The sequence below is a fragment of the Rhineura floridana genome, chromosome 22 (genome assembly GCF_030035675.1).
Source record: "Rhineura floridana isolate rRhiFlo1 chromosome 22, rRhiFlo1.hap2, whole genome shotgun sequence".
Taxonomy (NCBI): domain Eukaryota; kingdom Metazoa; phylum Chordata; class Lepidosauria; order Squamata; family Rhineuridae; genus Rhineura; species Rhineura floridana.
The window spans coordinates 7,513,791-7,536,880 of record NC_084501.1 but is presented as its reverse complement, the minus strand read 5'-3'; the positions used below and the strand labels follow the sequence as shown (position 1 = coordinate 7,536,880).

General features: G+C 48.8%; 1 protein-coding gene across 1 annotated transcript; it reads right to left on the bottom strand.

Annotated features, from left to right (window-relative positions):
* Nucleotides 1–321: 321 nt before the first annotated feature.
* LOC133374997 (transmembrane emp24 domain-containing protein 10-like) lies at nt 322–10,788 on the bottom strand. The gene is made up of 5 exons (XM_061606419.1): nt 10,371–10,788; nt 9,247–9,367; nt 5,548–5,621; nt 3,230–3,356; nt 322–867 (listed from the first exon to the last, which is right to left on the bottom strand). Exons 1-5 carry the CDS (start codon nt 10,560–10,562, stop codon nt 746–748), a joined length of 636 nt encoding a protein of 211 aa, XP_061462403.1. The 5' UTR covers nt 10,563–10,788; the 3' UTR covers nt 322–745.
* Between the last annotated feature and the right edge of the window lie 12,302 nt (nt 10,789–23,090).

Here is a 23,090-nt window from a genome sequence, read left to right as displayed (position 1 = left end):
TGCTGGACTCAAACTCCCATCAGCCCCTGCAACCGTCAAGGATGATGGGCGTGGTAGTCCACCGGCATATGAAGAGCCACAGATTCTGCAGGCCTGCCCCAAATTAACATTGGAAGAGTTGCCATTAGCTTTTTGGACCCCCCCCCCTTAGAGAGAGAGTATGGTAGGGATCAGTTGCTTATGGCTTTTATGAAGCCTTCCAAAATCCACACATTCTAGACCCAATAGAATACTTTGTTCCTGATCCCAGATGAGGCAAGACAGAGAAAGATCTCCTGCTTTATTCGCGCACACACACACCCTGGCGCAAAACAGCAGCAATAGCTAGGAACCAAAATTTATTACTTCTTCAGTGCGCTCAGCAATTGTGACTTAAATTAACGACCGTCGAATTAAAAAACACCCACCCTGCCAAATCCCCCGCCACCAAGCAGAGCGAAAAAGCGCCATGGCCTGCTCAAGGGGTTTTTGAGCGGCGACGGACTGGAAAGTGATTTTCAAATCTGCCCTCCAGAATCCATGCCTTTTCTGACGAGCGGCTGAGTTCCCAACTGGCAAAAAGATCCAGTCCAGTTGTCATGTTCTGCTGGGAGTCCTCCTGGCCGTGGGGGGGAGCTTCCCGGAAAAAATAATCCAAGTCACCTCCAGAGCAGAGCAAAGAGAGAGAGAAGCTGGTTCACACCTAAGAGGATGTAGGCCAGTCCACTCGTTGCCCTCTCTCCTCCCCGGGCAAACCGGAGCTCCGTCACTCAATGAGTTTCTTGGCCTTGAAAAAACGCCTGAGGTAGAAGACCTGCCAAGTGGCCAGACCCACAAGGCAAAGCATGGAGAAGATGCTGAAGTAGAAGATGCGAGAGCTGGTGGATTCTGCAAAGAGAGAGAGACAGACAGGGAAGGGCTGAGGGCAGATCTGAGTCAGAGTTCCTAGTATGGTGAGGTGGCTGGAGTCCTGGGCTAGGACCTGGGAGACCAGGGTTCAAATCCCCCATTTAGCACTGAAGCTGATTTTTTAAGGCAGTCATAGACTCTCCGCCTCACCTACCTCACAGGGTTGTTGTGAGAATAAAAAGGGGACCAGAGGGTGGGGGAGAACCAGGCCAGTTTCAAAGTACTTGTGTTAATTCATCCAGCCCTAAATAACTTGGCCCCTAAGTTCTGGTTTGGTGTTCAAAGCCCTATGCAGCTTGGGACCAAGATACCTGAAAGATTGTCTTACCCCTTATATACCCAGTCGATCACTGCACTCTGCAGGTGAGGGCCTCCTGCAGATACCATCTTATCAGGAGGTCCGTTCTGCACATCATAGGAAACAGCCCTTTAGTGTGGTGGCACCTACCCTGTGGAATTCCCTCCCCTTAATTATTAGGCAGGCGCCATCTCTGTTATCTTTTTGGCGTCTATTGAAGATTTTCCTCTTTCAACAAGCCTTTTAAGTTGAGACCTATCCCAGTCTGCGACTGTGTTGGAATTGCTTTTTAAGATTTTTTAAAGATGTTTTGCTTTAATACACTTTAAAATCTGTTTTTTAAGATGTTTTAGAGTGTTTTTAGTGTTTTTGTTTGCCACCCTGGGCTCCTACTGGGAGGAAGGACAGGATGTAAATTTTAATTTTAATAATAACAACAACAACAACAATAATAATAATAATAATAAACCTTCTGAGAAGAAGGGCAGAATATAAATCAAATAATAAATAAATATGTTCCATCTCGATCACCAAGATCTTCTGATGAGGCACTTTTAGTTTGGTTGGCCTCAACCAGGGACTGAACCTTTAATGTGGCAGGCCCTAACCTGTGGAACTCCCTGCCAATACAGGTTTGGCAGGAACCACTCTTCTTTTCTTTCAGCCGTCTTTTAAAAACCTAAGTTTTAACATGATTCCACTGGTCCCCTGCCAATACAGTATTACTGATGCTTCTATTATAGTTTTTCATAATAATTTTATTGTTTTTAAAATGTTTATGACTTTGCATGTTGTAAGTCTCCTTAATGTACTCTATGAAAAGTGCAGCTTACAAATTCTTTAATAAACAAACAAGCGAACCATGGCACCACCTTGAGCTCCTTGAAGGAAAGGCAGGGGATATAAATGCACTAAGTAAATCAAATGAAATTAGTCCCTTCTAATCTTCTGTTGTTTAACTTAGTTTAGGGAGGCCTGCAGCTCAGTGGTAGGACACTTGCTTTACACACAGAAGGTCCCAAGTTCAATCCTTGCCATTTCTAGTTTTGAGAGGGGTTTTAAGAAGCGAGCCACTGTGGTGTAGTGGTTAAGAGTGGTAGGCTGGGACTTGGGAGACCAGGGTTCAAATCCCGGCTCAACCATGAAGCTCCCTGGGTGACCTTGGGCCTGTCATTGTCTCTCAGCCCCTAACCTACCTCACACGGTTGTTGCGAAGATTAAAATCAGGCATGGGGGAAACCATGCTTGCATGCCACGTTGGAGGAAAGGTGGGATATCCATGCAATATTAAATAAATAAATATTACATTAAATTAAAAAAGGACCCATGGAGCAAGCAAGGGGGGGAGTTTCTCTTTGTAGAACTGTTCCACACAGTCCAGGGCTTAAGTCCTGGATCCAAAACTGAATGCTACAGAGACAGAGAGGGCAGAGGATTAAGCTTGACACCCGGGGAGGCTTGGGTTCAAATCCCCGCTTGCTGCAAAAGCTCAGTGGCTGACCTTGGGCCAGTCACCAGTCGCAATGCAACCCTGCCTTGCAGGGTTGTTGTGAGGCAGTCTTCACCAGCCTGGTGCCCTCCAGATGTTTTGGACTACAATTCTCATCAGTTCCCAACATCTCCGACCATTGGCCGTGCTGGCTGGGGCTGATGGGCACTGGAGGCTGACAACAGTTGTGAGGCATCATGTTGGCTACCGCTGGTCCAGACACCGTCGACAGCCGATAGGCAGAGGCCAGAGAAGGAAGAGAAAAACAAAGCACAGAACAGGGAAAGCCAATGTGGCGTTCTCCAGCCATCAGTGGACTACAACTCCCAGTCTTAGTCAGCGTGGCCAATCATGAGGAGTGATGGGAGTTATAATCCAGCAACATCTGGAAGCTGTCATCTGGAAGCTATGGGCTACCCCTGGGAATCCAGCAACATCTGGAAGATATGGGCTACCCCCGGGAACAGAGAGAGGGCGAAGAGCCTGCCCTGCGGCCTTTCTTGGGCCCAGCTGATGGCAAGATCTCAACCCATCTATGCATCCACCCCACTGACCGTTGGTGTCCCGCATTTCCTCCTCGCGCTGCTTCATGAAGGCAAAGTCTTTGACGATGGATTCAGAAAGGTCCTCCAGCCGACGCAGATCCACCTCCAAGGGCTTCAGCTTCTCTGCCTTCGCGATCTGCGGGGGAAGGTAAGGATGGGATGAACCAGACGCCGGGACAAGGGGGACTAGGAGCAGCGCTGGCTGGTGCCTCCATGCTTCAGCACCTTGGACAGCTCCTCGAAAGTTCGGACAAAAAACCGGGAGCGGATTCCGCTGCCCTGCTGACACGGAGCCGCCAGTCTCCACTGGTTAGGACCGCTGTCCTGCCCAGAGTGCGAGACACAAGACGGAGGCGAGACTGGAATTAATTCTTGTTCTATTAAAGTAACGGTTACATCAAAAGCAGTGCGCTTCCCAGACCTAACTATGCTGACTCACTACTGACCCTACCTAAGCTACCTAGGCATTCTCTGGAGTAAGTTGACTCAGCACCCCAGTCAGGGGGGCGCCAACTTAAATAGGGAAGGTCTTTGCCCATAATCTCTGACTCCTCCGAAGGACCACCTTCTGACCGTCCCACTTCTTGTGTTGTCCCGCACGGGGCGAGAGGGGGCGATCCTCCAGCTGTACATCTGATAGCACAGGCTCGCTAGGTGCCAACTCAACCTCAGGGGGCGGGGAGCAGGTTGGTGGGGAAGTGTTCCAAGTGCCAGGCGGGGAATCCCGGGGGGTGTGTGTGGAGTTTGCGCGTGTGCGAGATCGCTTCCCGGCGGCTCGGTTGGAGCGCTTGTAGACAGAGCAGGAGCTGCGTCGACGGGACGGCTGTCCGTGGGAACTTGCAGGCTGTCAGCATCTCCCCCTCCCTCAATGTCCTCGAAAGCCTCCTCCTCCTCCACCACCTCCCCCTGGTCCACCTGGGGGAAGTGGGGCTCAACAGCCACAGAGGGAGGGGCAATGGCCACCAACTGGGATGGCTATAAAAGAGGATTAAACAAATTCACCAAGGGATAAGGCTATCACTGGCTACCAAGGCACCAGTGGCTACTAGCCACAACAGCTTTGTTCTACCTCTGCCGCTGGACGCAATATGCCTCTGATTATAAGTTGCTGGGAATCACAAGTGGGGAGAATCCTGTTGCACCCGGGTCCTGCTTGTGGGCATGAGAAGAGTCTGGCTGCTAAACAAGCCTAGTGGCCCACCGAGGCCAGCATCCTGTTCTCACTGTGGCCAGCCAGATGCCTCTAGGAAGCCTGAAAGGAGGATCTGAGCGCAACAGTGCTTTCCCCAATTGCAATTCCCAACAACTGGCATTCAGAGGCATTGAAAGTGTTTTTCGCGCTTCTGTGTGCCGCCCTCGGCTCCTGCTGGGAGGAAGGGTGGGATATGAATCAAATAATAAATAAATAAATAAAATACTGCCTCCGACAGCGGAGGAAGGCATCTGACTGACCACTGAGCACAGGAGGCTGGACTAGATGGGCCTTTCGCCTGATCCAAATCCAGGGCTCTTCTGATGTCTTAGGTAGGTTCTGCAGGATTAATCCCCCTTCTAGCTCAAAAAGACAACCACTCATAAACCTTGGGCCGTCGATACGCAGGCTCCTTGTCCCAAGACAAGCGACTTCTGGGACAAAGTGCAAAGAATTCGTTTCTGGGTCCAATTTAAGGTGCTCAAGCCCCAAATATCTGAGAGACCACCTCCTTCCCTACAGACCCTCACGGGTGTTAAGATCAACAGAGGGGGCCTTCTTGGTATTTCCACTGCCTTAAGACGTTCGGGGGGTAGAGGCCTGGGAGAGGGCCTTGTCTGTGGCAGCCCCTAAGTTGTGGAATTCTTTTCCCACAGAGGTTTGTCTGGTGCCTTTGCTGTACAGTTTTCGGCAAATGCAAAAGACACACCTCTTTGCCCTGGCCTTTGGCCCTTGAGACAAATGTTTTTAGGACCCACCCTATTCCTGTGACTGTAAATTGTTTTAATTGCTTTTAATACTGAATTTTAAACTGCTGTAACCTGCCCTGGGACCTGGTGGTGAAGGGATAACAACAACAATAGTAATAATAATAATAGTAATAATAGTAATGTGTACAGACCAATTTACAGATTGCATCCGCCCCACACCATATTATTCATTTATAAAAATATCTGTATACCGCCATTTCGTTAAAAACTTCAAAGCAGTTTACAACACGTTAAAAACCACCACCACAGAATGTTTTAGAAAACGTTAAAAATACAATATATGAGGATTGGCACAAACAGCCCCACAGGCCTACTGCCCTGGGGGACCCTGTATATATTTAGCGCAACCTGAGCATTGTACGTACGTCCTCATAATTCCGCGCCTCCACGCCGTGCTTGACATTAAGGGTGATCAGCTGGTCAGGGACCCGGAAATTCCCTAGAAAGAGAGACACTGAGGTGAGGAGTGAGGGAAATGGATAGAAGCCCAGGTAGCTATAGACAGAAAAAGTAAGGCTAAATCAGGTACAATAATCAAACCAAGCGTTTTGGACCGCAACTCCCATCAGCATGGCCATTTTGGACCGCAACTCCAACCAGCCCCAGCCAACATGGCTATGCTGGTATGGGCAGAAGGGAGTTGTAGTTCATCACAGGTTGGTGGGAGGCTGATATGACAAAGGTGAGCAGGTTTGCCCTACTGAAGAATTTCTAAAAACAATGACACAGGCCTATTTAGACATATGGAATGCCTGTACTAATCTATGCATTTAAAGGAGGATTGACAGAATATTTGTACTGTTAATGTCAGCCGGCGATGTCTGTATTTTTTTCCTATTTTTTTATTACCTTTGCAAATAAAAACAAACATTTTAAAGACAGGCTTTGAAAGTGGATGACACAGCAGCTTCCTATTTATATTAAAAAGAGCTTTTTTTTACAATAAATACAAGTATTTATTTTAAAATATATATATATATTGTGGCAGCCAATGCCTCCTAGCTCAGGATGGATTTTCCCACTAGATTACTATGATTATAATTAAGTGATCCTAAGGGGAAAAAGCCCTCCCTAAATTGCCTCTGACTTCAAACATGGTGGGGTGCTTGCTGGGGTGGGGGGAGAATCAGCTTAAGGAAGGTGTTCATAAGGAATAGGTAAACGCTTCAGCACTTTGGACAGCTCCTGGAAACGTTTGGGCTAAAACCTGGAGCGGATTCTACTGCCCCACTGACATGGAGCCACCATAGCCACGAGAGCAGGACTTTAGAGAAGATGCCTGGGGGACCACTTGGCAGAATAAACAGAGGGGGACCCAAATACAGCAGGGATAGCTTATTATATATTGAAATGATACACATTATCATTTAGAGGAGTGGCCAAAGACCATCAAGTCCAGAGTTGAAAACTGCCTAACTTCACTGCTGAGTAAAAGTACCTGAACTTTAAAACAGCCAATACATTTCTGACACTAACATAGGTCATAAATCTATATACAAAGGATAAGCATGAGCTTGGTGAGAGAATTGCAGATCTGGCCAACCAGCCCATTACATCTTCCCCCCACCGCCTCTCCTGTCAGCCAACTTTGGCAGGTGGCCAGGGACAGGTGACCCTGTGTCCCTTTGCCCACATGCTTTGAAATCGAACCACGCCGGCAAAGGCACACCTAATTCTCAGGACTTTTTGCTGGGCCTGTGGAAGCTCCAACGATCAGCTGATTGGTTGCAAACCCTGCTTTCAGCAAAAAGACACATTTTTACCTGCACCACACCTCACATCAGATATAATGTCAGGGGTAGGGCAGGCGGGCATGGCTTGGTGGAAACACCCTCGCAGGCCACACGGGGAGGCCTGGTGCGCCTAATCAGGTCTGTGGGCCAGAGATTCCCCACCTAAAAATTTCTGCAGATTATGAAGTACTTGCCGAATTTCCCACTTATTTCTTTGAAAGCCTACTTGGAAATGTGGGAGAAGGTGGCTGTGGTGCTGCGTATAAAAGTCACGTAGAGTTTCCTTGTCGGGGCACTGCTTCTGGGTCAGCTTTGAGTCATAGAATAGTACAGCTTGAAGGGGCTTATAAGGCCATCAAGTCCACCCCCTGTTCAATGCAGGAATCCGAGTCAAAGCATACCCAACAGGTGCCTGTCCAGCTGCCTCTTGAGTGTCTCCAGTGTTGGAGAGCCCACCACCACCCTAGATCATCAGTTCCACTGTGATACCACCCTAAAAGTTAGGAATTTTTTTCTGATGTTCAGCCAAAATCTGGCTTCCCATAACTTAAGGTCGTTATTCCGTGTCCTGCACTCTGGGTGATCAAGGAGATCTATTGACCCTTCTCTTTTTTAGATTTTCTTTTCTTTACAATTTCACAACACTGGAAATCTAGGCCAGACCCGATGATCAATTAATGGATTGTGCAGGTTTGAAAATTAGCTCTGTCTGAGAGGTTAACATAGCACAACCTGTTCTTCAGAGGGGTTGGCAAAGAACGATAATTTTTACAGAGTTGCTATTTTCATTCTTTGAAATTATTATTATTATTTCTGTTTAGATTTCTTACCTGCCTTTCACTATGAGGTCCCAGGGTGGGTTGCAACAATTGAAATACACAATATTAAAAACAGTTCAAACATTAATAAAGGGGTCCCAAGTTCCGTCCGCTCAGCATAGAGAAATCCTTTTCAAAATGTCTCATCAGATAATGTTTTCTCGCAAATTTCTGGTGCTGTAATTTTGGAGAGTTTGGGGGTAGGGGAGAAAAGTTGATGCTGCATAAAAAATGTTGCATTCCTCTGTGGGACTTTAGCTATTACCATTAAGCTTTATTTTGTTAAAGCTATATTTGAAAACCTATAAAGATGATGTAATAACAGAGACGTTTCAAATGGCTCTGGGGACGTCTGTTGATTTATTTACAAGACTATTTAACCTCTGCAAAATAAACTATATTTACATATTTTGCTGAGATGCATCAGTTCATACGGGTTTGCCATATACCCCAAATTGCTGCAGGCAATTTCAGCCATTTGCGGCATATAGAAAACCCTGATGAACGGATGCATCTCAGCAAAATATGTAAATATAGTTCATTTCGTAGAGGTAAATAGTCTTGTAAATAAGCTCATTACAAATTACTAGCCTGCAAAAAAAAATGTACTAGCCAGCCAGGCTCCTCACTGCATGGAATTCACAGAATCACAGAATAGTAAAATTGGAAGGGGCCTATAAGGCCATCAAGTCCAACCCCTGCTCAGTGCAGGAATCCAAATCAAAGCATTCCCGACAGATGGCTGTCCGGCTGCCTCTTGAATGCCTCCAGTGTCGGAGAGCCCACTACCTCTCTAGGTCATTGGTTCCATTGTCGTATGGCTTTAACAGTTAGGACATATTTCCTGATGTCTGCTCGAAATCTGGCTTCCTGCAACTTGAGCCCCTTATTCCATGTCCTGCATTCACTCTGACCTATCTTGGGAAGGGCCATAGTTTAGTTGTTGAACACCTGCCTTGCATGCAGAAGGTCCCAGATTCAATCCCTGCCATCCCTAGGTAGGGCTGGAAAGACTCGCTATCTGAAATCATGGAGAACTGCTGCATAGATAACATTGAGTTAGACAGACCAATTTTTACTCAGCTTCCTACATGGCTTTCAGGTCAATGCTTAAATGCAAAGATGGGATATAGTGGGGGGGGGTTAAGGGTGTGGCAAAAGGGGCATGAATCCAGGAGCAAGTCTTATTATGAACCAGCTCCTTTTCCAATCTAGTGTCAGCTGTGAAACACGCACATTCATCCAGAATGCTCCAGGAATATGTGCCTCTGAGCATCCACAGAGTGCTAAATGCATCAAACCCAAACCTGACTAGATTAGAGGCTAGAGGATTCAGGAACATTCTCCAGGAAAGTCTCAGTCCCTGTACCTCTCACTCGTTTCTTTTTGAAATTTCAAACTGCCTGCAGAATTGCGGGAAAGCGTCAAAAGCACAGGGGGAACAGAGCAAAGAAAAGACAGCTTGCATTGCTCGAGGAAGCAATTTGGGACACCAAGCACCCCACCCCCATACCTGGCTGGCCATGGCTTTCAAAGCAAATTTCATAGATTTCATAGTCATCTGTGGTGAAGGCAAATTTCCCTTTCTTGGCATCTTCCCTGGAGTACAAGAGGTGTCCAGAGGAGTCTGTGACCTACAGGGAGAAAGGGAAAGCCACTCGTATCAACTCCAGTGGTCCCAGAGTGCATCTGGGCATGTACAAAATGGGGAAAAAAAACCACCCGAGAACAAAGCGTCTCATGGTCACATCCGCACTATAAAGCCAGTGATCGCCAGTGTGGTATAGTTGTTACAGTGTCAGACTGGGACCTAGCAGACCAGGGTTCAAATCCCTGCTTGGCCGTGAAGTTCACCGGGTGACCTTGGGCCAGGCTCCCAACTTAACTTACCTCACGGGATTGTTGTGAGGATACAATGGGGAAGCTCCTTGGAGGAAAGGTGGGATATAAATGCAATAAATAAATAAATATCATACATTGAAAGCGCTCTTACACCACTTTAAGGCTGTGGGCACAGTGGTTGCCTACAGCAAAGCATTTCCATTGGTCGCACCTGGAGCGGGAATGGATTGATCTGCCAATCACTTGGGAAACTTATTTGAAGCAACTTTTTAAAAATGCACTCAGGCGGATCCCACCTGGTTTTGCAGTAAAAAGGTGTGCGGCTTGACTAGCGTTGCGTGCCCCCATTTTCCGAAGACAGAGGTGGAGACACACTAAAACCAGCAGCACAGTAACAGTAATGGCTTTCCCCCGCCTCAAGAACCCTGGGAACTGTAGTTCATCCTTCACAGAGCAACAGTTCCCAGCACCCTTAACAAACGACAGTTCCCAGGATTCTTTGGACATTCATTATGGCACAAAGAAGCTTTCCTGGAGTAGGATCTGCTTTGCAGTTTGCTGTGTACATCCCTCCCCCAAGAACCCTGGGAACTGTAGTTCACCCCTCACAGAGCCGCAATTCCCAGCACCCTTAACAAACTACAGTTCCCAGATTCTTAGAGGTGGGAAACAATGCGCTTTAAATACATGTAGGCAGCCAGCACAGCTCTCCCATTCTGGAATTTGTGGCGAGGAATAGGGGCAGTGGAAGGGAAGATCTGGAGTAGGCGAGGGGTGGCAACGAACGTTCCTCACCCGCAAGTCTGTCTTGATGCCCGGGGCGGTGGCTTCCGAGACCGTGTATTCCCCGGTGACCATCACGTCCCGGTGGAGCTCCTCTTTTAGACACTTGCGCGTCTGCGGCGGAAGCTGGAAGGACAATCCCTGGCAGCCCCCTGCGGAAAAGGCCAGCAACGCCAAGGGACCCAGGAGTCCGGGCGCCCACATGACCGCTACCAATCAGGCAAGGGTGCCAAATAAAAAAAGACGGGGGGGGGAGGGAGACCACAGAGACTGATCCAACCCTCAAGCTGATTTGCCGATGCCCCCAAAACCTTGTGGGTTCAAACCTCTTCCCGGGTTGATCTTTGCACACAACCCCCTCCCCGCGCTTCCAAACACTTCCCCCGCCCCCCAACTCCAGGTATTGTCTCTCTGATGCCAAATCCCAGCCCTCTCCCCCTCCAAGGTGGCTAATCCTTTTCAGTGCGCCCCCGGAGCACGCTCTTGGACACCCCCCCGCCTCTTTTGGGCTCCGCTTCTGCCCTCCCCCTCCGGATGCGTTCACATCCGACGTGGCGCTCTCTCCGCCGAGTTCACTCCGGTTGGGGGCGGGGCCTGGAGCGGAAGAAGCCACGCCCCCTCCGGGCAGGCCGGGCGTGAAATGGGGCTTGGGCGGCGTGAGATTTCTCCCGCGTCGAGCAAGGCAGCAGTGAATCAGGTTGGGAGGGTTGGTGTCTGTGACGTATCCTGTCTCCACCCCCAACCCCATATGGGCGGGAAGAAGGGGGGGGGAGAAGACAGAGGCATCAGTCATGCTTATCCTGTTGGATCTGTTTTGCAAAGTTTTGGCTGCAAGCCTGAAAATCAGAAAGGGAGTCTGGCTGGCTGCTGGATCGGGCCAGTGGTCCATCTCGGCCAGCATCCTGTTCTCATACTGGCCAGCCAGATGCCCGTTATGGGCAGCACTTCCTGGGGAGTACGCCTCTTTGAGTACAGCGAGGCTTGCTTCTGAGTAAACTTGCCCAGGATTGCACAATTTGGTCTGAAATATAAGCCCTTCGGAACGCTTCAAGCTGCAATCCCGTAAACTCACTACCTGGAGAGTAAATCCCATGGAATATATGGGATTTTCTTTTGGGTAAACCGGCTCAGAAGTGCTCTGTTACAGCTCAGTGGTCATCGGCTCTGCAGGTTTCACAACAGCCCTGCAAAGTGTTCACTTAGGGATGTTTGCAGCGACGTCCTACGCCCAGGAAAGTGTGTGCATAGGATGGAGGGCAGCTTTGCATGTCTACTCAGAAGTAAGTAGGCATACCCAGATAAGCGTTGTGTAGGACTGCAGCCTTAGCCGGCTAGTTTCACAACAACCCTGAAAGGTAGGTCACTTAAAATGTACCGCCTGATCTTATGCCAGTTTACTTGGCAGTAAGCCACACATTTAGCTCAGAATAAGCTTGCACAGGGCTGCAGCCTTAATTAATGTGCATTAGTTACCTTAAAGTACCACAAGGATTCATCATCAACGTGGCTAGTGAACATGTGAATAACCAACATGGGTTATGTTACTCCATGGAACATAGGAAACTGCCTTATAACCAGTCAGAGCATTGGTCCATCTAGCTCAGTATCGTCAGCACTGACTGGCAGCAACTCTCCAAGGTGTCAGACTGGGGATATTCCCAGCTCCACCAGGAGATGCCAGGGATTGAACCTGGGACCTTTTGCATGCAAGGCAGAGGTGCCACCACCAAGCTATGGACCTTCCCCAAATTTATTCCAGTGTAAAAAAGCTCTGCATGTTTGAACACATCAAATGTGTGTTAGCCACAATGAGTGGTATTCAACATGCTAGTCCTGCTCAGAGTAGACCCAAAGGCCGTAGCTCATCCACTGCATTATATATTCATATTGATTTTTAATTGCATTGTATTTTATTGTATTTTTATTTCTTATATATTGCATTTTACTGTATTACCATTTGAATTACATGAAAAAATGGAAATGGATTGCCTTCAAGTCGATCCCGATTTATGGCGATCCTATGAATAGGGTTTTCATGGTAAGTGGTATTCAGAGGGGGTTTACCATTGCCTCCCTCTGAGGCTGAGAGGCAGTGACTGGCCCAAGGTCACCCGGTGAGCTTCAGGGCTGTGTGGGGATTCGAACCCTGGTCTCCCAGGTCGTAGTCCAACACCTTCACCACTACACCACACTGCCTCTCTTGAATTACATAGGATCCATTAAATCCTATGAAAAATCACACGGCCTCTAGCACAGCACATTACAATTGCTACAACAGGCAGAAAAATCATTAAGTGGGCCGCCAAGTCCCTCAGGAAATTTTGAGTGGCCTGTGGGGGGTGGGGGTGGGAACCACTGACCATCCTAGAAAGAACCTGCATTTTGAGGTAACTAATAAATATGACCAAAGAAGGGTGCCACTGTGCATGTACAGAGTGGTTTCCCTTCTGCTCCCCAAATATCAGAGATGGGGTGGGGGGGCATCCATGAAACAACTTCCAGGGCTGGCCATCCACCACCAGTAGTGCAGTGGCAAATTCAGAAGTGCAGGGTCCCGTCATGATAGTCACAGCCACGCTACGCCCTCTCCCCTCCCCTCTTTTTTTTGCTGCTAGGTTGAGAATGAGATCCTTGGTCATGCCTTCACCACAACAGATGTTCCTAAGAACCAAGCAGCATGAAAGAAGAGCATGTTAGCTGCTAAGAAGAGTCTTCTCAGTAGCTGACTCACCTCCTTTCACTCTGATTGGCTCCAATCAGCAGGAAAGGACAAGAAAGTATGTTAGAAGACTCTTCTCAGTGGCTACCACACTCCGCTTTCATGCTGATTGGTTTCTAGGCTGCTGGAGACATAGGGACCCCGCTCCTAAAAAGGTAAGGGGTCTAACACTCCCTGAGACCCTGGATGACTACACCCCCACCTCAAGCACCTCTTTTTGGGGAAGGAGGCTGGGGAAGCATATGTGTGGGAAAAGGAGGTGTTTGAAAGGGATTTGGAGGAGAGGATATTGGGCTTAATAGAGATCAGGAAGCAGCTCTGGGAATCTAGGGCACTATGACTTGCCTCTCTTTGCCCCATTCCCCCCCCCCATGCCGGTGGGTGGTCTTGGGTTGGGAGGGGAAGAGGGGAAGGAATTGGCTGGTGCCAGCCCTGGCATCAAAACGTGGGTGACTCACGGTACTGGAATGATGGGTTTGAAGTGCCAAATGGATGATCAACCACAACTGGAGTCGTGACTCATTAACAGCCGCTTGATGGGCCAAGAGGTAGGAAGGGAAGGGGGGGCAGAATCACCGTTATGGGGGAGAAGAGTTAAGGATTGCCCCTACTGTTTCCCCTGCTTCATCCCCCCCGCAGCAGTCCTGCACCTGGCAGAAATCCAACAGGTGCTGTTTCCCCAGTCTATGAGACTGGGCTGGAGAACGCTGCACCTGTTGAATGTTTTGGCCTGTCGGGCTGCTGCTCAAACTGACGGCTAGTTAGTTACCCTGTTTTATCTTGTCGCTAGCTCAGTTAGGTAGACTGATCAGAGAGAGAGAGAGAGAGATGTTGTGTGTTTTGCTTCTGAAATGGATTTGAATCCGTTTGTTTTCTAAACCAGCATGTTTGTATAACAACTTGCTTGTAAAACACCCAATGGCTATATTTGCAAGGGTTCATTTCAAAGAAAATGTGTACATAATAATAATTTTAAAATGGTAAACTAAACTGTGCTAGTGTGATTTATTGTAAGAAAGTTAAAAAGTCATGACCTCTCAAATGTGAATTTCACATTAAACCAATCGTTTGTCAAGCCTACATTCTTGTTCAACGGGGAGGAGGGATGGAGTACCAAAGCCCTGATTTTTCTCTTGAGCATGGTATTTTTTCTTGATTTGAGAAGGGAACAGGGGCTTAGCACACAACCATTGTTGCAGCGCTGAGGCTTAGCTGTGGTGTGTTAAAGATAATGTTGCATAGCCTCTGAGCATGTGCAGAGTATCTTTCCTATCAATAGCTTCCATGCCAGCATATCTAATTTTTAGAAACCGGTTCTCCCCCCCCCAGCATAATGCTATAACTGAGGGTCACCCAGTGAAGTGGGCTGGCAGTCAGCTAAGAAGTGAAGAAGGAAAGAAGATCTTCACATAACGCTTAACTAACTTGTGGAACTCTCTGCCATAAGAAGTAAGGACAGCTGCTAGCTTTAGGTGGCTTAAAAAAAAATTAGACAGAGGAGAAGTAGGTTTTATATCAGGCTATGCTAGCAGAGCCAAACTTCCACGTTCAGAGACAGTCTGCCTGGGAATACAAATGGACAACCAAACAACAGGGGAATGCTGATACCATTACACCCCACATTTGAGCTTCCCAGGAGCATCTGACTGTCCACTGTCAGAGACAGAGGGCTGGGCTATGCTAGATGTACGTTTGGTCTGATCCAGCAAGGCAGTTTGCGAGGAGTGCAGGCGAAGTGGCTGTTCGCAGGATGGAAGAAAAAAACGAGACATCTCTCAGGTCTAAAGTCATGTCCCACTTTACACCTGGGGTAGAGAGCCTCAGGCCCAGGGGCTGAATGCAGCCCTCCAGGCATTCCATCTGGCCCTTGGAACTTTCTTCAGGCCATACCCACTACCCAGCTATGCCCCTCACTCACGTGTTTTTGCCTGTCTGGGATGCGTCTTCGAACTCTGATAATGTTCCTTGTTTCCCTGGGGTATCATACCACTTTAAACAGTCATTTCCCCCAAAGCATCCTGGGAACTGTAGTTTGTGAAGGGAGCTGCTTGCTAGGAGAGCCTTCTTCCCTTTGGTTCCCAGAATTCCCTGGGGAAAAGGGATTCAGTGTTAAAACTACTCTGGGAATTGTAGCTCTGTGAGGGAAAGAGGGGTCCCCAGGAGCTCATAGAATCATAGAGTTGGAAGGGGCCTTGTAGGCCATCGAGTCCAACCCCCTGCCCACAGCAGGAAATCCACAGCTAGAGCATCTCCCGCAGATAGCTGTCCAGCCTCTGCTTGAAGACAAGCTCTCAGCACCCTTCACAAACTACACATCCCAGGATTTTTTGGGGGAAACCCTGATTGTTTAAAGTGGCAGGGTACAGTTTTAAAGGCATAGCACAGGTGGGGCTCAAAGCCGCCTTTCCTCCCTGTCCGTGCCCTGACCTCTCCTCCTCAAATCTGGCTTCTGGCCTCGAGCCTCTCTCTGAAGTTGTAGCGGGAAAAGAGCGGCATGCATTTGAGGGAGCAGGCTGGGAGCCAAGTGACATCCTTGAAACGTGAGTGAGCCGACTTTGGGAGGAAGAGGAAATGTGACTAACCTGAAAAGTATAGAGAAGCCGCATGCGGCGTGCCAGCTCTTCCCAGACTTGGCCCTGGCTGGCTCCTCATCTGGGGCTGCAGACAGGAGAGGCCTCGCTGGTCTTCCACGTGCTGCTCCCATCGCCCTGCTGTCCCTTTTGGAACATGGCTCAGAAGAAAAGCCTTGGCTTTGATTCTCCAGGAAAGGATGCATTTCCCTTTTCTTTTGAAAAATGGCTCTGCGCTCCTCTCTGCAGCCAATTTGGACCCGTACTTCTTTGCTTTTCTTTATTTCTTACATTTATATCCCACCTTTCCTCCAAGGAGCTACTTCCTGGTGGCATGCGTGGTCCTCCCGCCCTCCCCATTTTATCCACATAACAACCCTGCGAGGTAGGTTATGCTGAGAGGCAGCGACTGGCCCAAGGTCACCCGATGAACTTCAGAGGGATTTAATCCCTGGTCACAAGAACATCAGAAGAGCCTGGCTGCTGGATCAGGCCAGTGGCCCATCTAGTCCAACATCTCACAGGGGCCCCAATGGGAAGCTTGCAAGCAGGACTTAAGCACCAGAGCGCTCTCCCCTCCTGCCGTTTCCAGCAGCTGGTCTAGTCTGACGCTCTTACCACTATGCCACACTGTGCTTTGAATGGGTGTGTGTCCACATGTATCAATTGCTTTAGCCCTCCTCTTCCGGCTGTTTCAAGGCAGGTACAAAAGACAGATAAAATCCAACTGTCATGGACAATAAACCAGTATTGTACGATCTGCAACAAAAAGCTGTAGCGTGGAATGTTCCTGTTCAGGGTTCCGTACAGCCAACCATGCCATTTTCCTGTTACTCTATTCTGTTCCCCCCATTTCCTACCCCTCCCTACAGCCAGTGGTGGCAGATGCCCATTGGGACTGGTGGGGCGGAAGGCAGTGAGCCCAACAGTAGGTGGAGCCAGAGCCAATGATAGGCCGAGCCAACTCATTTTATCCCCACCCTCCTTCCCCCCTGCCGAGTTCTGCAAGGTGAACCCTGAGACTGAGAAAGAGGAAGGTGACAGGCAGGTATGTAAGAAGGCAGGCGGGGGGACTGAGTGACAGCCGGCTGAGGTTGGCAGGGCAGGGCCCCACTAGCCCCAATGGAGTAGCCTCCACTGCCTACAGCAATCAGCCATCATTCCATGCCCACTGATTATACTTAGTCATTATCATCTTTCACCCATGCACTTTGACATGCATAGAGGCAGCGTGCGCCTGAGTTCAGGGGAACGTGTGAACAAGCCACATGCTTTTCAGCAGCTGGCGATAATGGAGGGGACAGGATGATCCTCAGGAGGCAAATCGGGGAGTGACTGTTTTCATGTGTGAAATGTTGGAGGCTACCTTAACTTTCAACTTGCACCTCCCCGTTCTTTAGGCCCCTGGTAGAAACATAGCTGGCCACATACTCTGCATGCAAAATATGCCAGGTTCAGTCCCCAGCATCTCTAGGTAGGACTGTGGGGAAAAGCCCTGTCTGAAATCTTGCAGAACCGCTGCCCATCACAGCTGGGGATCCTGTGACCCTCCAGATATTCCTGGATTCCAACTTCCATTAGCCCCAGGGATTGTGCTAGTAGAATTAGCGTGGTTCAGGGCTGGCGCCAGAGGGTGGCCAGGTCGGGCCCCAGCTGGGGGCCCCTGAAGCCCAAAGGGCTCCTCCTTAGGGTGGGAGTATAGCACTCCCTTTCCATGATCTGTGGCAGTGCCAGCTCCCGACCCTGCCACAGATCAAGGAGAAGGAACTCCCAGGCATCCCCCCATAAGCCTGCACACATGCCCCACCTACCTCTTCCGCTGCTGTGAATGTGTGTGCGCTGCGCACACATGCCTGCCATCAACAAGATGGCGGCAGAGGCTTTCCTAAGGGGCTGACGTCCCTGCTGCCATCTTGACATTCGCAGTGATGGGAGAGGTAGGTGAGACATGCGAGCGGGTGCTGCTGGCCTGGGGCAGGCTGGTGACCAAGGGCCCAGACATGCCTGGCACCGGCCCTGGTGTGGTTCCCCATTCTTGGTACTGGGCTAGGAATATAGGTAGCTGACTCATTGTGAGACAGACCATTGGTTCACCGAGCTCAATATTGTCTACAATGGTTGGCAGCAGCTCTCCAGGTTTGCAGACATAGGAAGCTGCCTGATAGTTGCAGATGGAGAGAAAGCCTAAACTGGTTTCCTTCTTGCTGAAACAGCTGCCTTGAAGCCCCCTGGGAGCTCCCGATTATGTAGGAACACAGGACGCTGCTGTACACCAAGTCAGATTCATTGGGTCCATCTAGCTCAGTATTGCTTACGCTGATTGGCAGCAACTCTCCGGGGTTTCTGACCAGGGGTGATCACAGAGGCTAAGGCTCACAACGGCTACTGACCATGACGGCTGTGCTCTGCCGCTGTAGTTAGGGGCAGGATGCTTCTGAAAACTAGTTGCCGGAAGCCGCAGGAGGGAAGAGTGCTCTTGCACTTCATTCCTGCTTGCGGGCATCCCATAATGGGCATCTGGTTAGCCACTGAATGGCCACAGAACACTGGACTGAATGGGCCACTGGCCTGATCCTGCTGGCTCTTCTGATGTTCTTACGGCATTCCCTACCCTACCTGGAGATCCTGAGGACTGAACCTGGGACCTTCTGCTTGCAAAGAGAGTGCTCTCGTGAAGATTTTATTATTATTGTTATTGTCGTTGTTGTTATGTGCCTCCAAGTCGACTACGACTTATGGCGACCCTATGAATCAGTGACCTCAAAAGAACATCTGTCATGAACCACCCTGTTCAGATCTTGTAAGTTCAGGTCTGTGGCTTCCTTTATGGAATCAATCCATCTCTTCTTTGGCCTTCCTCTTTTTCTATTTCCTTCTGTTTTTCCAAGCATTATTATCTTTTCTAATGAATCATGTCTTCTCATTATGTGTCCAAAGTATGATAACCTCAGTTTCATCATTTCAGCTTCTAGTGATAGTTCTGGTTTGATTTGTTCTAACACCCAATTATTGGTCTTTTTTGCAGTCCATGGTATGTGCAAAGCTCTTCTCCAACACCACATTTCAAATGCGTTATTTAATAATAATAATAATAATTCTTTATATTTTATAATATAATGTTTGCCACTCTGGGCTCCTTTGGGATATAAATTTAATAAGTCATAAATAAATGATAAAAATATTTAAGTTCAGCCCACAGATCTGCGGGTAGGCCAGTGATTCTTAGATGAGCAGCCCCTCCTTCCTTACCTCCTTATCCCCAGCTCTGCAAAGACCCAGTGGAGCCTGATCCATTCAGGCGCATGGAGCACTGCCCCACCAACCTCAATCTGCCCTCAGCCTGCCCCCATTTGCCTGTTTTCTTACTGGCAACTAATTCAGGCTGTGGTTCCACCTGACTGCCATTAGCTCTGGCCCCGCCTCCAGTTGGTCTCCTGGTCTTCCGCCCCACCGGTCCCAACGGGCATCAGCCCCCACTGCCAAGGCCCCCTCCAAATAAACCCTGAACCTACCGTCTCTCATGTCAGTCATAGGTAGCCTCACAGGGCTTCTAAGTGCCCTCTGGGGCTCTACTCAGCATTTGGGGACAAGCCATGGATCTGCCGGCTGACTCTGCACCTCTCCCTCCAAAGTGAGTCACCAAAGTCCTATTACGGTGCCTCACATCCTGCCGGATCTCAAGGGAAGAGGCTTGTGTCAGCCCTTGAAGATTTTAAGTCGGGGAGTTCCTGGGGATTTTCGGAAACCTTTGGACCCCTACCGCGGTCAACTGAAGCTTTTCGTTCCTGGGGTGGTGGATTGAACAGTGCCTCTCTGTGCTGGAGGAAGCGACGTGCCATTATGGTGAGAATGGTTCCCAGTCCCAGTCTCCTTCACTTTTTGCTGGGCCTCAGTTTCCTCATTCTGTACAAGGGGAAGAAGAGTGGCCTACCTCACAAGCGTGTTGAGAGTGTCGCCTAGCTAGGGACTGATGATAATAAATGTGCATAATGGTTGAATTTCTAAAACAAGAGACAGAAGGATTCAAGGTTTCCAGAAAGACTCAACTGCTGACCCAGAAAGCGCCCCTCTCTCCCCTCAGGCTTTGATGGCTACCTATGCTTACCTGCACATGCCTAGGGGCACTCTTCACATTTCCCCCCTCCAGTGCCAAAATCTGGCATCAGAAACAAGTTTGAAGGACTGGCATCTGCCCCCAAATCCACCCCAAATCAGCTTTGCTTCAAAGGATCGCCTATGCGCATGTACAGGATGTAAGGAAGTAGTTTTGCTTTCACTGTGTTCACTTTCTGTATTCAGAAGTTGCCTTTTCAATAACTTTCTATTCCTGCTTCTTGGGGCAAAATGCCAAGAAAATCGAAACTAGAAAACTTCTGCTAGCTAATTCCTATATCCTCATCACTTATAAGCAATTCCCCCCCCCACTCACACTCTGAGAAACTTTTGAGGCTCCCCCGTTAGAAGCGTTATGGTAGCGCAGTGAGATAGGAACCCATCAGGAAATCTCTGGGTCGGCTTGAATCTTTGCCATGACCTCATTAAGTGACCTTAAAACAACCTCCCTGCACCCTGGCGGCATCAACAGGCACACACATCCAAATCTGCAAAAGGGGGGTAATTAAAGAGGCCTCCCTTACAGGACTGTTGTACACCATTTTAAGCTCCTTGCAAGAAAGGTAAGGTATAAAATATGTCGTGAATAAATAATAATTAGTGTTAATGATAGTGACATTACTGATGGTGGTGATGAGAACTATATTTTGCTTCCTTCACATTTGTCATTGTGTAAAGTGCTTTATGCTACAGTCTGTGTTATTATTATACCTGCCTTTCACCCTGAGGTCCTAAGGTGGGTTACAACAATTTAAAATACATAATTAGACACAACTAAAAACAACTTCAAATTGCACACACACTTAGGCTGCAATCCAATACACACTTACCTGGGAGTAAGCCCCATTAAACCCATGGAGCTTACTTCTGAGTGGACATGTATTGCATTGCAGCCTTAGTTGGGAGTAAGGACTATTGCACTAAAAGGGTGCGTCTTGCTATGTGGGCACACACATGGCTTTTAACAGAACAGTCCTATATCATTTGTTCAGCCCTTTCAGATGAGGCTGCTCCAGTCCTACTTTTCTGCCCACTCCTACTCAGTCAAGAAAAGAACCCAGGCATCCTAGTGCTACCCTTTCAGTGGTAGAGACATCAAGGCTCCCTGCTCTAAGCAGTCTGAAGCCACCAATTCACATCATACATTTTAAAGCACATGACTTCTCCCAAAGAATCCTGGGAGCTGTAGTTTGCTAAGGGGGCTGAGATTTGTAGCTCTGAGAGGGCAAACTCCAGTTCCCAGGGTTCTTTGGGGAAAGCCATGCCTGTTCAAGTGGTATAAATGTGCTAGCAGCCTTTCCCAACCTTTGGGTCCCCAGAGGTTGCTGGACTCCCATCAGCCCCATCCAGCATGCCCACAGTCAGGAATGATGGGAAGTGTAGTCCACCAACATGTGGTGACCCAAAGGTTGGGAACGACTACATGGTGTGGATGTTGTGTCTTTAGTCTAAGCACTCATGGTGCGTAAACACCAACATTTAAAGCGCATCACTCCCCCCAAAAAAGAATCCTGGGAACTGTAGTTTACCACTCACAGAGCTATAGCTCTCAGCATCCTGAACAAACTACACTTCCAGTATTCTTTCTCGTCTCACTATGGCTGCATACATACCATGCATTTAAAGCACATGGATTCCCCCAAAGAATCCTGGGAGCTGCAGTTTACCCCTCACAGAGCTACAATTCTCAGCACCCTTAATTTCCAGGATTCTTTGGGGAGAAAATGTGCTTCAGATGTATGGTGATACTACACTGTCTGTCCAGTATAAATCTTCCCTCACCATATACAGACAGGCCAGGGATTCTAGTTCCTCTTTGCCATCAAACTCCACTACTCTTAGGCTGTGTACATGCCATATGTATCCTGGGAACTGTAGTTTGTTAAGGATGCTAGGAATTGTAGCTCTGTGAGGGGTAAACTACAGCTCCCAGGATTATTTGGGGGAAGCCACGTGCATTAAATGTATGGTGGGTACGCAGCCATAGCGAGATGAGAAAGGGACCCAGGAACAGGGGTGTAGTCATCCAAGGTCCAAGGGGGACTTAGACCCTTTACTTTTTGGGGAGCAGGGTCTCAGTAGGGTCTCCAACATCCTATGAGCTAAACAGCATGAAAGGGGAGTGTGTTAGCCACTGAGAAGAGTCTTCTAACATGTTTCCTTGTCCTTCCCTGCTGATTGGAGCCAAACAGGATGAAAGGAGGTGTGTCAGCCACTGAGAAGACTCTTCTCAGTGGCTGACACACTCCCCTTTCATGCTGATTAGCTCCTAGGGAGATAAACATGTAGACACTGAATGCAGTAATTCAAACAATATCTCTGACTGTAAGAAAGGACAGTCAAACGATGACAGCGATAGAGAAGCAGAAAGTGGCATTCGAGCTTGGCCAGATTATTCCAGAATCTTAGAAGGGGGTGTGCTCTGTGAGGGGTGCATGATTGTGACCATTTGAAGGGACTCTGCATTTCTTGATTTGCCACTACACGACTGACCAGGAATCCAGATTCCCCTTCTGCCACTTAACACAGAGATGGGAAACAGGTGACCCTCCAGATGTCGTTCGACTCCAACTGCCATCAGCCCTAGCCAGCATGCCCAGTGGTCTGAGATGATGGCCAGCAACATCCGGAGGGCTACAGAACCCCCCCATCCCAGACTTAAGAGACCCCACTTTTTTCTCAGTGAATGCTGATGATCTGTGGGTGCCTTTCCCTTCCCCCGCGTTTCAGCTGCGGGGAGAGATGGAAGAGATTTTCTCTATCTAGGTTTACAGCCTGGCTCGGTTCCCAGAGGGGAAAGGTTGGGGATTTCCCTACTTATTGGTCACGGGGGTGTGAGTCACCCGCATGAAGAATGCAAAAGGCCATCTGGATTGGACCGGTCCGGTGAGCACGTGCCCGGAGGAAATTGAGGGGGCAAAGAGAGAAAGGAAAGGATGTTTGCTTTCACCCACTCTTCAAATACCCCCCTACCCCCGTCCGTTTTTCGAATGACGTGTCAGCTCCGAAACAGGTTTTTCCAGGGGCAAAATTCCGCCTCAGAACGCAGAAAGCATCCTTTTTAACAAAAAAAATCATAAAAAAGCTTCCGAGCATGTGCAGAGTGCCCCGTCGTTCACACGGAGCAAACTCCTGAGATTCAGAAGAGAGGGTCTACGGGGCAGAAGGAAGGGTTTCCCAGACGGGCTTGACCCCGGAGCCTCTCATCTAAGCCCCCGAAGGCTTGTCCTTCCTAACGCAAAGCCGCTTTCGGGCGGAACCGAAGGGTTTCTGTCACGCACGTGAAAGCTCGGGCGAAGGGAATCCTCTCCGGGGCGCGCAAAACAGGAA

Excerpts from the sequence above, each read along its gene's own strand:
- LOC133374997 (XM_061606419.1), bottom strand. The coding sequence starts at position 10,562 with ATGTGGGCGCCCGGACTCCTGGGTCCCTTGGCGTTGCTGGCCTTTTCC. Across the intron at positions 9,368-10,370 it reads GCATCAAGACAGACTTGCGG|GTCACAGACTCCTCTGGACA; the intron begins GTGAGGAACGTT and ends TTCTCCCTGTAG. Across the intron at positions 5,622-9,246 it reads TGAAAGCCATGGCCAGCCAG|GGAATTTCCGGGTCCCTGAC; the intron begins GTATGGGGGTGG and ends CTCTCTTTCTAG.